Source organism: Acomys minous (genome assembly GCF_964271855.1).
Source record: "Acomys minous genome assembly, chromosome: 6".
Taxonomy (NCBI): Eukaryota; Metazoa; Chordata; class Mammalia; order Rodentia; family Muridae; genus Acomys; species Acomys minous.
This window is the reverse complement of record NC_140487.1, coordinates 82726350-82741263: the sequence shown is the minus strand read 5'-3', so window position 1 is coordinate 82741263 and position 14914 is coordinate 82726350. Positions and strand designations below refer to the sequence as shown.

The following is a 14914-nucleotide window of genomic DNA, read 5'->3' as shown; positions in this document are numbered from 1 at the left end:
GCATCACTGATGTGTTATGCCACTACCATTTGAGAGATACTAAAACACACTAAATGACTATTTCTATTACTTAGTTTACTCTTGTACATATTTAGGAAACATTTTTTCCCTAAAAATCAAAAGAAATCAGGATACTTCAAAAAAGAACTACATCGGCCAATCTCATCTTATTGTTCCTCTAAAGAATAGACAGAATTTTAAATGACGTTAAGAAAGATTAATAATAAACACCATAGTTTCCATTTGAAGTTAATAACATTTGTACTTCTGATTTAGCATATTGTATTCCTTTCACAAATATTTATCTGCATGGTCTGATTAAAAACAAAAATATGCTTATTCTAGTTGTATGCACAAAAGATTCAGTTATACTTTTAACGAATAGCAATAAAAATGAGTTCAAAAAATGTTTCATGCATTATTAAAGATCTATGTGGCCACAGTTAGTCTTTTTAAATGTCTGCTTCCTCATATATAAGGCAGGGATGATTAATACATTCTCATAAGTTAAAGCTCTGATTGGGAAGGACATTTTAGGTGAGGTTCAGTAAACTGATCTGGCAAGGTATCATTATTGCTCTGCATTATTCCCATATTACATATTATTTAGACATTTTTCAACAATATTCCAACCATAGTTTGAAAATGAGTAAGAATAAAATTGATTTACCACTTAAATAGTAGCATCATTTTCCAACAATTAATTTTTGACTGGATTACAAGTATGTTAATAATTATGGAAGTTTAAAATTTAACATGAAATAATTAGAGGTTGAGACTAATTACTTTTTAGCAAAAGAGACAAGCGATAAAAACAGTATTTAAGAGAAATACTAATTATTCATTATCATACACTAAAGACTGCAAAAATCTCAAAATTAGCTCAGCACCTTTTTTCAGGTACAGAATACAATTACATTTCGTCATTAAAAGAAGAAGGAAAAAACTCTGAAAAAACTGGGTTGCTTAAAGGATACAACTTGCTAATATGAAGGCAACACTCAAGAGCTGCAGGTCACTTGGGTACTCACAGCGTGCCCAAGTACTGCATGTGCGATCTCATGGCCTAGAAGGAAGGAAAGCTGGTGCGCATCAGTTACGCTATTCAAAAGCCCGGTGAAAACAAACACTTGTCCGTTCTGCACACAAAGAGAATGGCATAAGCAATTAGTCTACAGTAAGACTTACAGACACTAAAGCTAGCAACAATAACAAATATAAAGCATTTACTCACTGGAAGCACAAAGGCATTGACATCTGGGGAATCGACCACATGGATCGCCCAGTTGATCTCAGAGATTCCCGGGACGTCTTGATTGCACTGTGTTAGGTGAGTCACCACTTCCTTAACAGTCAGGTATCGAGGGTCTCTCTCAGGCAGCAGATCACTTTTAAATTTTTCCATCCACTAGAAGGTTTTTTAAAGTGAATTGTTTAAGAGTTTTTGAACTACAAAATGCATATGCCGCTTCATGGAGAAGTATTTGACTAACATCGGACATTTTAATTTTGAATTGTGCAAAAATTTACATATATTAAAGACTCAAATTTCTGAAATCTGAATTGCTCATGCCAAAGCAGTGTGGTTTCTCACAAAGGAGTAGATTATAAGATTTTTTATATAAATGTTACTAAATTCAAATTTTATTCTTCTTTTCTATTAATCTATATACAAGTAAAATGCCTAAATATTTCTACTTTCCTAAAAATTTCAGAAAACAAAACTACCTAGATACCAAGACTCCACATTAAAAAGTCCTTATAAAAAAATAAAAAAGGAGCCAGGAGTGGTGGCGCACGCCTTTAATCCCAGCACTTGGGAGGCAGAGGCAGGTGGATCGCTGTGAGTTCGAGGCCAGCCTGGACTACAAAGCGGGTCCAGGACAGCCAGGGCTACACAGAGAAACTCTGTCTCAAAAAACCAAAAAATAAATAAATAAATAAAAAAGGTTCAGTTTGGTTCTCAGCACATAAACCTACTGTGGTTGCACACCCTTGTAATCCAAACAGGAGAAGGGAATCCAAGATGATTAGAACCCCAAGGTCACCCTCTGCTGGATAGTAAGTTCAAGCCAGCCTGGGATACAAAGAACCCAGTCTCACGGGGGAAAAGTAAGGAAGAAAAATATGTCAAAGAAAATGAATTATTTTCATAATCCAGTAAATGGAAGAACACCCTATTCATAATATAGACTTAAGCTTTTACAAAAAAGGACAATATCTCACTAAGTATAAACTGTTTGATCCACACAGACTGAAAGAAAATCACTAAGATCTCAGAGCTAATGAGCAAATCGTTTTCTCTATGTGAAGCTGATTAAAAAGCCTAGGCATCTCATATATGGAAACATTTTTTCTGAAAGATTCTTTCATATATACTGAAAGCATTAAGAATATTCTACAAATATTTAATTTTCATAACATGTATAGTTTAATTAACATATAAATCAAGTTGATAACTTTTTAAGATGCATTAAAACATACAACTTCATAAGATATGAAATTAAAAGACTGTATCAATTATCATTTTTAAAGAACTCAACAATTGTAAACAAATTTAAAAGGTCCTCTATTAACTATCCTAAAAGAATTAAAAGACTGTATATCTTAGTTTGGTTTGCTATCTATTGCTGTGATAAACACCACAACCAAAAGCCGGTTGGGGAGGAAGGGGATTATTTCACCTCGCAGCTCTCAGGCCATCACTGAAGCAAGGCAAGGCACAAACTCACAGCAGGAACCTGGAGCAAGAACTCAAGCAGAAGCCCCGGGTGCTCTGCTGCTCTCCATGGCTTGCTTAGTTTGTTTTTTATATGCCCCAGGATCACTTACCCAAGGGTGGCACCACTTACTGGGTCCTCCCACATCAATCACCGATGAAGAGAATGCCCTCCAGGCTAGGCTAAGAGCCAGGCTTACACAGGCATGTTCTCAGTTGAGCCTCCCTCCATGATTCTAGCTTGTGTCAAGTCGACAACAGGAGATATGGTAGCACACACCTCAACACTTAAGGCTGAGACGTAAGGGTCACAGGTTGAAAGGCAGCCCACGCTACACAGCAAAACACTGTTTTAGGAATTTTTTTTAAGGCAGAAAATACAATAAAATTTCAAAAACCAAAACTGTTGTTTAGAAAAATCACAACTATCTTATTATACCTGAATTTCAAGATATAAAAATTCTTACAGCATATTTACTTATTTGAGACAAAAAACTAAGCACTAGTCTGCATAGTGTGTTAGTTCCTAGGATAAAATAAACAAACCAACAAGACCCTTGGTCGCACAGAGCTTAATCTAAAACAGGGAGGTGGGCGCAGACCATGGTGAGTGCCCTCCTGTACAGAAAAAGAAAGAAAGCTAGAACCTAAGCCAGGGCGGCCAGGCCTGGGACAGTCACCACACCCAGTTCTCACCTCAGCCTGACCCAGTCACCCTGTCTTAAGAAAGCTTCCTGCATTTGTGTATGCAGTGTGTATGCAGTTTGGTTAGATACAAGTCTTACTTACTCACCATGTCATACTCCAGGTCTGACAGAAGTCGGAAGTGCTCTTTCCCCAGCAGCAGGAGTTTGCTTCTTCCAGTGACAGGACTCACTTCCAGGTGGGTGAAATAAAACACTACAAACAGCAGTCCAAACACACTCAGCCCAAAGAGCACCTTCCACCTATTCTTCCTCACACTGTCTTTAAATAGCTCCTTCTTGTTGGGAGGAAGTGCTTGCCACCATTTCCTTATGCCCCTGTGACAGATCAGAAATGGAGTGTTCTGGTGAGCGCATGCTCACGTATCACCAAAGTCAGACTCACATGCAGGGGTTCTACATCACCAGTCACCTCAGCCTATATTTTCTTTCTGTACACAGCTTCTTAAGTCATAAAATTCTTAGCTAGAGGATGGAAAAGTCATCAGTTCTATGCTTACAAACCCTCAGGGTCACTGGAGTTTCCCTCTGGGCTAGTGTGAAGGCAAACACTAGATCCTGTTACAACTCCCACTCACCAACAGTACTATTTGTCATTCTCAAAGTGCTGCTCCAATCATTACACCTACTTGCTCTTTCTTATGCCTTGTTACAGAGAACAACCTAGCCAAGGTCACAAAGGTACCAAGAGGAAAACCCAGTAGGAAAGGGAACTCCAGTCATGAGCCTGACCACTTAACAAGCAGACTTGGAGGATAAGTCTGTACCTTTCACCACTGTACTTCCCAGTGCTCCTGAGACTCCAGCACAATCTGCCAGTGCTCCTCAGACTCCAGCACAATCTGCCAGTGCTCATCAGACTCCAGCACAATCTGCCAGTGCTCCTCAGACTCCAGTACAATCTGCCAGTGCTCCTGAGACTCCAGCACAATCTGCTAGTGCTCCTCAGACTCCAGCACAATCTGCCAGTGCTCCTCAGACTCCAGCACAATCGGCCAGTGCTCCAGCAAAGCACAGGAGCCGCTCCCTTGGCACCAGCCTGCGTTGAGCAGCACTGCACAGAAGCAGCAGCTCCACTACCATCTGAACATGAGGAGGGAGGGAAGATGGAAGCACGGGAGTAAGGAAGCAGGCCTGCTACAGATGCCGCTGGGGAGGGCCTTGCTAGCAGGCAAGCTTCCCTCAAATGCTGGGCTGGGTTTGTTGGGGGGGATGGGGGGGATGGTCTGAGGTATTTTGATGCTAATTACTGCTTGCTGTCTGACCCATCTTTTGCTTAATAAAAAGCCATCCCACCTGGGCAGGGCAGGAGATAGGTGGGGCTAGGAGAGAGAGAGGAATTCTGGGAAGAAAAAAAGGACTGACAAGAGGAGGAGAGAGGCCTGAAGTGAAGAGAGGAAGGCCGCCATGGGTTAGCTAAAGAAGAAGCATACGGGCGGTGTGGATGGAAAATCCAGCCCAGATAAAAAACATAACCAAGTATATGGGATTATAGTTGAAAGGTAGCTTGATCAAAGTTACTAAGAACAAATGACATAAAGCTGAGACAGGGATCCCATGCCTGTCCCACTATGGGAGGTAGTTTAGAAGATTGATATTTGTCCTGCCCCAGGTTAACCAAGGCTATTTTAAAATATAATAAGTGTCTGTGTCTTGGTTGATTGCTAGCTGGGCCTACAAATAATACTGATAATATATACAATTTTAAAAACAATACAGGTTCACAAGCATTTTGACAAGAAATGTTTCTCAACAGTGGGACAAAAACATTTCTTTGTGCATACATTTTTTAAGCCTTAATAAAAATTTAACACACACACACATTCTCTCTGGCTCTCCCAGCGTCTCTCTGTGTGTCTCTCCTTCCCTCCCCCTCTCACTCCCTTGACAAGAATCCATTACAAAGTTGCTTTGTAAAGCAACTTTATAAAGCTAGTATAATTTTACTAAGCCCATGCTATCATTTATTTGGAAGTATCCACCAAAAGTCTATCTATTTAATATCAAAGGCTGGGTCTCTGTCCTGTGGGACAGAGAGCTGGGATGACCCTTGGGAGGCGGAGTCTAGAGGGAGGATGTGGGGGCCCTGGGCTGTGTCCTTGGAGGGGATATTAGCACCGCAGCCCCTGCCTGTTTCTCTCTTTGCCTTCCTGGCCACCATGAAATGGACAAGTCTCCTCTGCCAAGCATCCCACTGAGTGGCCTGGGGCCCAGGCAACCGTGGACAGCATGAGCCACATAAATCTTTACCCCTTATTATCTCAGTTATTTCATCACAGTGTCAGAAGGCTGGCATGGGGACATGGGGGAAATGCCTGAGAAAAACCGACTGAAACAGAAGGGCCACAAAGCAACAAAGTATACATAGTTCCTATTACATCTTATAACATTACGACTTACTCATAATATATGTACAACATACTACAAGAGAAAATTTATATAGTAAAATCAACACCAAAATCAAACATTTTTGTTGTTGTTGTTGTTTTCAAGACAGGGTATTTGTGTGTAGCCCTGGCTATCCTAGACTCACTTTGTAGACCAGGCTGGCCTCAAACTCACAGCGATCTGCCTGCCTCTGCCTCCCCAGTGCTGGGACTAAAGGTGTGCGCCACCATGCCTGGCCAAAATCAAAAAATGTTAAAGGAATAGAGCTCACAAAGCAAACATCCCTACAAATAAGAATGAGCCAATATAGACACCTATGTTCTGTCAACATCAAACATGTTGGATTAAATACATGACAGAGGAATTCTTGAGTTGTTAATAGAAGCAGACTAGATTGTTAGTAGGAAGGAAGTAGATGGCTGGGCAGTGGGGGAGGGGAGGGCAGCCTGTTACCAAGCACATGAAAACTTGATGACGACGCAGGCTTGCCTTCTTGCACTTCATGAAATAAGGAAAGGGCCGAGAGCAACCGCTTAGCTATACAATGAGCAGCTGGTTATAAAAGACCACCGAGGGAGGCACAGCAAAAAGACTGAAAGCAGAATGGTAGGCACGCGCACTACTAATGTGGCTAAGCCTGAGCCCCTAATTATATGAGGGAGGCCTCCATTTCACGCCTCCTGCCTACCATTCCACAAAATCAAAACGCAGTGTTCGTAAGCGCTGTTATCACACAACTTGCTATGCCTACCATTAGAAACGGGCAGTCTTTTAGGCATGTCTCTACCAACAAAACTTAAGGACCATATTTCTGTACACTAAATTTACAATAAATTATTTCAAGATCGTTAAATCACACCCATAACACGCCTGGCAGAACTTACCTTTATAAACTCAAATTCTGAGCTGGATATGGTATAGGGGAAGGTTTCCTTAAAAGTACAGTGTTATAAATACTAAGGTTTAGTTATTAAAAATTACTAAAAGTTGATACAAATGTGAATATAAAATTCAAGAACTTTAACGAAGAATGTTTACCTGCCCACAATGATGGCCAGGAGCTTCTGCACTGGCTTCAGAATGAGGAGTAAGAGAGGCACAGGGGCGGCCTGAACCGGTGGAGACCTGTGGAACGGCCTGGCGGCTCCCTCCACAGGGCAGCTCGGAGGACTTGACGCTGAGAGTGCAGGGAGGCCAGCCTCTTGCCTCGCTCCTTGTCTTGAAAAAGAGTTACCCCATGCAGTATGTCTGTAGGTAAGTACCCGCACTTCTCGGCTTTGGGCACTTGGGAGGCACCCTGACTTTCTGTTACTGAGAGTCCTACAGAAAAGAAGGTCTCCAGGCAGCGAAGTCAGCGAGGGACACTGACTGCTTGTGTTACGTCCATGACCGGCATTTACAGCCAAGGGCCTCGGTGCTCGTGGCCAGCCTGCTGCTGTGTTCCACTGGCTCCTGTTGGCCAGCGAGTTCACGCCAGAGAGAAAACGGTTTCTTGTGGCAGACTGCAGTCCATAAAGGAAACTCATCTTGGTTCTGCTTGGTTATCTAGAACACAAAAAATAAGACATAAGCACCTATGAAAAATATGGATTTAATCACTGGGAATGTAATGCTTAAGAAAAGTGTGTGAAGCATCTCAGGAGAAACACGTGTTTCTGCCCGGCAGTACCTTCAACAGGACGAAGCAGTAGGCTGCACACACACTAGGTCACTACAGGGTGCTTATTTTCAACACTTCAGTTTTTTCACTTCTTTTTTCTTTTTTTTTTTACTTGCAGCAAATCATTTGGGGAAATGGGAAATAGCTTAGAGAAACCAACAATAAATTTGTATCAGCTGACAATAAGAAGAATATAATGGGATAGAAAAGCCTAACTTAGAAAATTTTATTTTTAAAAATTCTAATTTATTATTTCAAATAATATCATGAGGCTTTTGATTGGAATCAGAATCTAGAAAGAGGGGCTTTAATGCCACTTAAAAATCACTTTTAAAATGGAATACAGCCGGCCATGGTGGCGCAAGCCTTTAATCCCAGCACTCGGGAGGCAGAGGCAGGAGGAGCTTTGAGTTCGAGGCCAGCCTGGTCTACAAAGAGAGTCCATGACAGCTAAGGCTACACAGAGAGACCCTGTCTCAAAAAACCAAAAAGAAAAAAAAATGGAATACATAAAACAAGACTTTCACCACACTTGGCTGTAGGCAATGGGGGACTGAAAGGTGGGAAACAGGAGGGGCCCATGACTGCCCCAGAGACCCCGCCCATTCTGGGCCAGAAATCTTTTCACATTCCCAATTTCTTCCCGACCCTATTCACACTCCACCCCCACCCCCGAGCCCCCAATGAAGCCAAGACTGCTGGAAGGAACCAGCAGATGAGTTTCCAAACACACCGACAAGAGAGACTAGGCCCTTAATTGCCTTAAACTGAAGAGCCGAAACTGGGCGCTCCTGTGGACCAGGCGGCCGGAGCTCACGGACAGAGGAAGGAAACCCACAATGTCCGTGCAGTCCTTCCCTATTCAGCTGAGGACTACTGATCATGTGAGTGAGAAATCCGCCCCCTCCCCCGGAAACTTTGAAAGAACCACAATCACAGAGCACAGTGCGAAGGGCGGGGTGAATTACCACAGAGCACAGTGCGCAGGGCGGGGTGCACTGCCTGCTGCTACTAATCAAAGTGGGAAACACACCTGCCATTTGTGACTGGCATTGGGCAACTCCCCAGAGTCTGGCCTCAGCATTAGAGGATCAACACTGCACTGACAACTGCCCCCTCAGGCCCCAGGAACAGAGACTACAACACCCAGGGAGTGGCTTCTTTACCAGCTTGGTAAAACAGTTGATGAGGAGGCCTGGTGGCACTCAGAGGAAGGATAGCAGGCTACCGAGAAGAGACTTGATACCCTATGAGCATACACAGGGGGAGGAAGTCCCCCTCAGTCACAGTCATAGGGGAGGGGAGTAAGGGGAAAATGGGAGGGAGGGAGGAATGGGAGGATACAAGGGATGGGATAACAATTAAGATGTAATATGAATATATTAATAAAACATTACAAAAAAAGAAAGTTAAAGGAAAAAAAAACCCAGCAGTCAAAAAGATCCAGGTGCTTCTGATAGCTACATCCTGGATTTTCTTCAAAACACCTCAAGAATCAAAAAGTATCCAACACTTAGCAACATACAATTTAAAATTACCAAGCAGAAAACTAGACCCACAGGGAAAAGAAGCATTGATCAAATGAGGCTAGCTCCTTAACTATACCCCATGTGTTAAAGCAGCTGAGCATGTTTTATACAGACATGGAGTACATATTTTTAAAAGACTACCTTCACCTTCTAAATAAAACCACAAAACGGAGGATGAAAAGCACACTGGGTGACACTCACAGCAGATTGGTCATTATGGAAATAAGGACCTGTGAACTTAATGACTGATCAGAGCTAAAATAAACGGAGTGAGAGACTTTGATGACATACATAGCTTAATCCCCTTGTGGCTTACAATCCTCAAATGCAGCAAGGGTGGGTAAGAGAAAAAGACGGCAAAGAGGCTGTGGCCAGAGCTTGCACAAAGTTATTGACAGCTGTAAGCCCACAAACCATGAGGTTCAATGATCCACACAGAAAAGCCCAAAGGAAACTCCAATTCTGGACCTGCCACTTTAAAGATGGGGTAGCATTCCAGCAACTTCTATAGCCCTGGTCGCTCTCCTGCTACAGGTGGAGCAGCAACTGCTACCAGGTTCCCTCCTCCACCTTCACAGCTACAGGAAATGCCACCCCATGTCCATGCCCAGGCTTTTTCTCACCTAAATGCCTCCCACCTGCCCCGCCTCCCAGCCAGGTGTTCCTTGTAATGACAATCATATATGCGCCTATCCCATACGCACACAGCAAACTTAGGAAAGGAGTTCCTTTTGCTCCCCCAATCTCGCCTTCATTGAGACTCTGGGTTCCAGTCTCCAACATGGTGGCTAGTGCTTTTAAATGACCTGTTTACCTGAAGCTAGTTCCAATGTCTGGCCACGGTGAACCAGCTCACACACCTTCGTCTTGATCTGAGCACCATCCAAGGGAAAATGTCAAACTGGACATTGTTCCCTCGGAAAGCATTAGGAGGCCTATACTTTACACTCTATAGTGTGAACATATACACACCTGAGGTACTTGTTGAAGGATCTATGCATGAATGAAACTTACTCCCAAGTACTCTTACAAACACACATGTACACCTCCACACACCTGTACTCCCACACACATGCACAAGCGCATGCACACACACACACATACGTGTGCACACACAGGATGCAGAGTCAATGTTGTATGTAATAATAATTATACCTATGTGGCATATGTACATTTTCTTTCAGTTTTTCTAAATATTTTTAAAATGTTCATGGGGTGGCAAAACTAAATTTACTAATACAGAATTAATACCTAAGAGTTGTTTCTGAACTGCTAATTTTAATGAATAGTCTTGGCTGCATAGTTGCCAATATGAAAGTTATTAGACTGTACTTTTATCTGATTTGTATACTATGCCTTTATATTATTAATTTATAAAGTGAATGAGGTAAAGCTAAGTGAAAATTAATCCCATGGTGCCTTTTTTGAGTTACTACCAATTAAAAATGAAGTCAACTGAACCTATTAATAGCTTGACATTAACAAGATACTTTTTAGCTTTCTTTCTTCTGTCTTGCACTAAGCTTAGAAGTGGCATAATAATAAAAACAATTTAAATCATTTCAAATTTGTAGTAATGTTATCATTTATGGAGCAGTGACTGAGAACTGCGGTTAGGCCTCCTCACCATGCAGACGGAGCACATCCCCAGACCTAAAGAGCACAGGCCAGTCACTCCAGGTGCCCTTGACACACTGAAGAGATGCAGTGAACAGGTGTGGGGGGCTGCTGCTGGCACCACACGGCATCCTGTCTTTCAGTGACTGTTTTCAAAAGCAGAAGCAATACCATCTACAGCAGTAATAGAAAGCACATCATTACCATTAGCAAGTGCTATGTGCTATACACAGCGGCAGGTCCTGATTTTTACCTGACGGGCAGTACAGGTGAGTAATTCTTTGGACTGGATTAAGTCAGAAACTATGTCACTAGGCAACAGGAGTGTCTGGCTCTGTAGAGAACTAATGGGGCCATCCTCGTGTATTTGAGCAGCCTGTTTTCTTCGCTAGCTAAGTGGTACGGAAATGACAGAAAGAAGAGAAAACAGTCCTTATCTTTGTAGAGACAGCATTCTAATCAAGGAGACAAAAATGAGTTTATTAGGGGAAAATACATAAAATATCTTATTAATGCAATGTATTCTAAAAAAAAAAAAAAGAGTAGAATATTCCAGAATTGTTTCACATGGAAAAGTATATGTAAGCTCTTTTACTAGAAAACTGCAAAACCAACATGACTATACTTCCTTTCCTTTAAATCTGATGATTTACTGTCATAAAGCTTTGACACTTGTCTGGGCATGGCCTCCGCTTAGGGAATGGGCCAGTCAATAATGCTGGTCCCTAACAGCCAGTGGCCTCCAAGCCAGCAGTAGAGACCTACCACAGAGACACTTCACCTTAAGTAAGTATCTGGCCTACGAATATAAAGGTGTGGGTATGTAGGGTCTATAGCCGGTGCTGCAGCAAACAGAATGCAAGCTAGACCAGTGAGGAAAAGTTCTGCAAGCGTTTACACAGAAAGGAAGATGGCATGCACACGTGGTAACAGGGAGGGGGCTGGGAGGGCAGAATGTGGAAGATCAAGAGACTGACTGACTGCCCATTCGTGCACAGGAACGCCAAAAGGCCTCCAAGTTCCTGAGACACATCCCCCGCCACCCCCCCCACCCCCTACCCCCATCCCCACCCCCCATGTGCGCCCCCCCCCTCCTGCCCCCGCCGTGTGACTGGGCTTCAGAAGCTCTCGAAAGTAATTCCTTCCCTTCCTCCAGTTTCTGTGTCTTACAAATAATTGATCTCAAAGACATTTTCATGGTAGGAGGCAGCTGCACAAGTTCGTGTGCAAGTTACTATTTCCATGTTATACACCATGGGGAACTTACATGAAGTTTCCCATCCTCCACAGACTATGCGGAATCAGCCCTAGGATTTTAACACCCAAAAGGCCAAAGGTCATTTCAAGTCAGTCCTGCCAATCACTTCCTTAGGACTTCAACCCAGCTCGCCCTGGGCTCTGTGACCCTGGGAGCAGATTTTACTAGAGTCCCTCTAACCACTGTGCTTGACTTCACTGCCAACCCCTCCTCCAGGCAACCTAAAGCAATCCTTAACAGACACTAACCCCAGGAGTCACAAAAAAAGTCACACCACTACAGACTGTATGTTAAATTGAAGTACCGAGCTCAAAACTAAGACGTTATGCTAACCTAAAAACATCAGCGGTTAGTGCTGCCCACAAGAGCCCCAAAACCCAGCGTGACAGGACAGGCCTGCATTCAGCACTTGAGTCATAGAGATGTTCAGGATTTTTTTTTTCCAAGACAGGGTTTCTCTGCGTAGCCTTGGTTATCCTGGACTCCCTTTGTAGACCAGGCTGGCCTCAAACTCACAGAGATCGGCCTGCCTCTGCCTCCCGAGTGCTGGGATTAAAGGCGTGCGCCACCACACCTGGCTCAGGATTATTTTAAAACAAGATCTTCAGTGTAACAGGACATCAGGAGAAGCAAAGTCCACCATCGAAAGCAATACTGCTTAAAACTTTCTGGGGAAAAAAAAAAAACAAGTTCTCTGTGCTGCCCAATATGGCAGCCCTCATATGTGGCTACATGCATCAGATGGGCGGAACTTATAGCCGGTTTTATTTGTATTAAAGATAACAGGAGGACTTAGAGACCGCACAGGGCTGTATGGTAGATGCAGGTAACTTTGGCAAAGCCATACGGATGTGAACAACCCCAGTCACCCACAGGAGGCCCAACAACATGACAGGATCTGTCCTTTATGTTGCCAAATGTTTCAAACCTTTCTACAAAAGCCAAAAATTCAGATCTAATGTTAAACTTACCTATTTTATTTATTTTATTTTTTGGTTTTTCAAGACAGGGTTTCTCTGGGTAGCCCTGGCTATCCTGGACTTTCTTTATAGACCAGGCTGGCCTGGAACTCACTGCCTCTGCCTCCCAAGTGCTGGGATCAAAAGCGTGTACCACCGCCGCCAGGCCGAAATGTACCTATTTTAAAAACATTGCCAACCGAATTAATGAAACTTGATTATCTTAATCAGATATTCACATATCTCATTGGGTTCAGGATTATTTTATTCATTAATCCATTATGTGAGTGACTGCTACATGTCAGACACCACTCTGTGTAGCAGATATAAAGCAGAAAAAAAGAAGACAAAAATCCCTGCCTGGTATATAAAATAAAGACAAAAAACACACTAATGGACAAAAAAACAAATCTCAGAAAAGAACTACATGTAATTTAGGGGTAAGAATGGTGCTGGGGTGGGAGGCCTTTCTGGCAGTTTAAATATTACAGGGTATGGGGGCTGGAGAGGTGGCTCAGCGGTTAAGAGCACTGGCTGCTCTTCCGAAGGCCGTGAGTTCAATTCCCAGCAACCACATGGTGGCTCCCAACCATCTATCTGGTGCCCTCTTCTGGCTGGCAGACCCACATGCTGTATACATAATAAAATAAATCTTTAAAAATAAATAAATATTACAGGGTATGTTGCTTTGTGAACCTCAAACCAAGCAAGCACTTCCATGGGTTTTCTGTGAGTTTCAATAAACTTCCTAATGTTGCTCCTGGCTTCCTGGTTTCACAGGCACCTTCTCCAGGCCTCCTACACCCACTGTTCATTTCTAGAACATCGAGGATACTGATATCCTTCAGAAGATAAACCCTCATCCGGCTGCTGTGCGCAGCATTCGTTCACTTGGCTTGGCTCTGCTCATGAGAGAACCGCTCTCCTCAGAGCATATGCAAACATTTTAACAGTCTACCAATGGAAGGTACAGACAAAAGCCCCAATCTCTAGGTACATAATTAACTCATTATTATCTCTACCACTGACAATCAAGTGCCGGAACAGAACATTAATCTGTAATGACTGATTAATCCTTAAAATGGGGTTTGTAAAACCCGGGGGAGGGGGGGGACAAGGGAGGGGGGGTAAAATGGGGAGGACATATTTATACATTTTCCAAGAGCCAATCTCTACACTACACAACACCTATAAAAAGACTGAACTGGGAATGACGTGTGCTCGTCAAAGAACTGTGGCAGGCCAACAAACATAGCCGGCAGACTTGCAGAATTAGAAAATTAATGATGTGAGAAAATCATACAATTTGGATTGCTAGCCTCAGAGAACATTCCAAACCCTTAATTCTTCTTTTTTTTTTTTTTCCAAACCCTTAATTCCTCAAGTGCCCATCTCAGAATGAGCAAGTAGTGCGCTCACTGGCACTCACAGCTGATGTCCGGAAAGACAGTTTCAACAACTACTACTGAAAAACTACAATTTCTTCTCTAGTTTCTATGGAAACAGCTGTCAGGTTGGCAAAAAAAATAGGACATGCACTTTAAAATAATCATTCAAGCTAAGTACACATGATGGACGGTTTCTTTTTCTTTCTTTCTTTCTTTCTTTCTTTTTTTTTTTAAGTAAGTTATCAGGCTTGGCTCTTAAACTTCCAAATGTCACACTAGCACCCTTGCCTCCTGACTGCGGATGGTGGCTACGTATCTAAATCCTTTTAGGGAGGGCTCCAAGACCTTTGGAGTCGCTATGAGGTGATCAACTCCTAACTTCCAACTGAGGGATTCTCATGTCCTGGGACCAACGTTTCTGGCTGAGGTTTGCTCCGCGCAGTTGCTCCCTGTCACACCGCAAGTGGCATGTAAACCGTAAGAAAAGGGATCCTTGAAAGACAAGTTTCCGAGGAGATCGGGAAGCTCCCTGGAACTGCACCGACTGTGTCGATGCCGCGCAGGAGAGCATGTGTCTGTCTCCCTCCCTGCACAAGGACGAGCGGCGGGGAGCGGAGGGGAGCCCCCCACAAGCCAGGCCCCGCGACGCCGCAAGAGGACGCGCTGCTCCGGAGGAACCCACCACCGGCGGC

At 43.3% G+C, this 14914-nt stretch overlaps 1 protein-coding gene across 4 annotated transcripts in view; it reads right to left on the bottom strand.

Moving 5' to 3' along the window:
* The window catches only part of OMA1 (OMA1 zinc metallopeptidase), a 60643-nt gene that overhangs the window by 45451 nt on the left and 278 nt on the right, over window positions 1–14914 (bottom strand). For 2 of the 4 annotated variants that reach the window (XM_084788113.1, XM_084788114.1), the window contains exons 2-5: window positions 6850–7356; window positions 3513–3741; window positions 1235–1408; window positions 1032–1139 (exon numbers count right to left, since the gene is read on the bottom strand). In XM_084788113.1, coding sequence (XP_084644239.1) covers window positions 1032–1139; window positions 1235–1408; window positions 3513–3741; window positions 6850–7337 — 999 coding nt within the window. In that variant the 5' untranslated portion in view covers window positions 7338–7356. Of the gene's footprint in view, window positions 1–1031; window positions 1140–1234; window positions 1409–3512; window positions 3742–6849; window positions 7357–8232; window positions 8307–10627; window positions 10729–14914 lie in introns of those variants that run through there. The other 2 variants (XM_084788116.1, XM_084788115.1) reach the window with 2 other exon arrangements.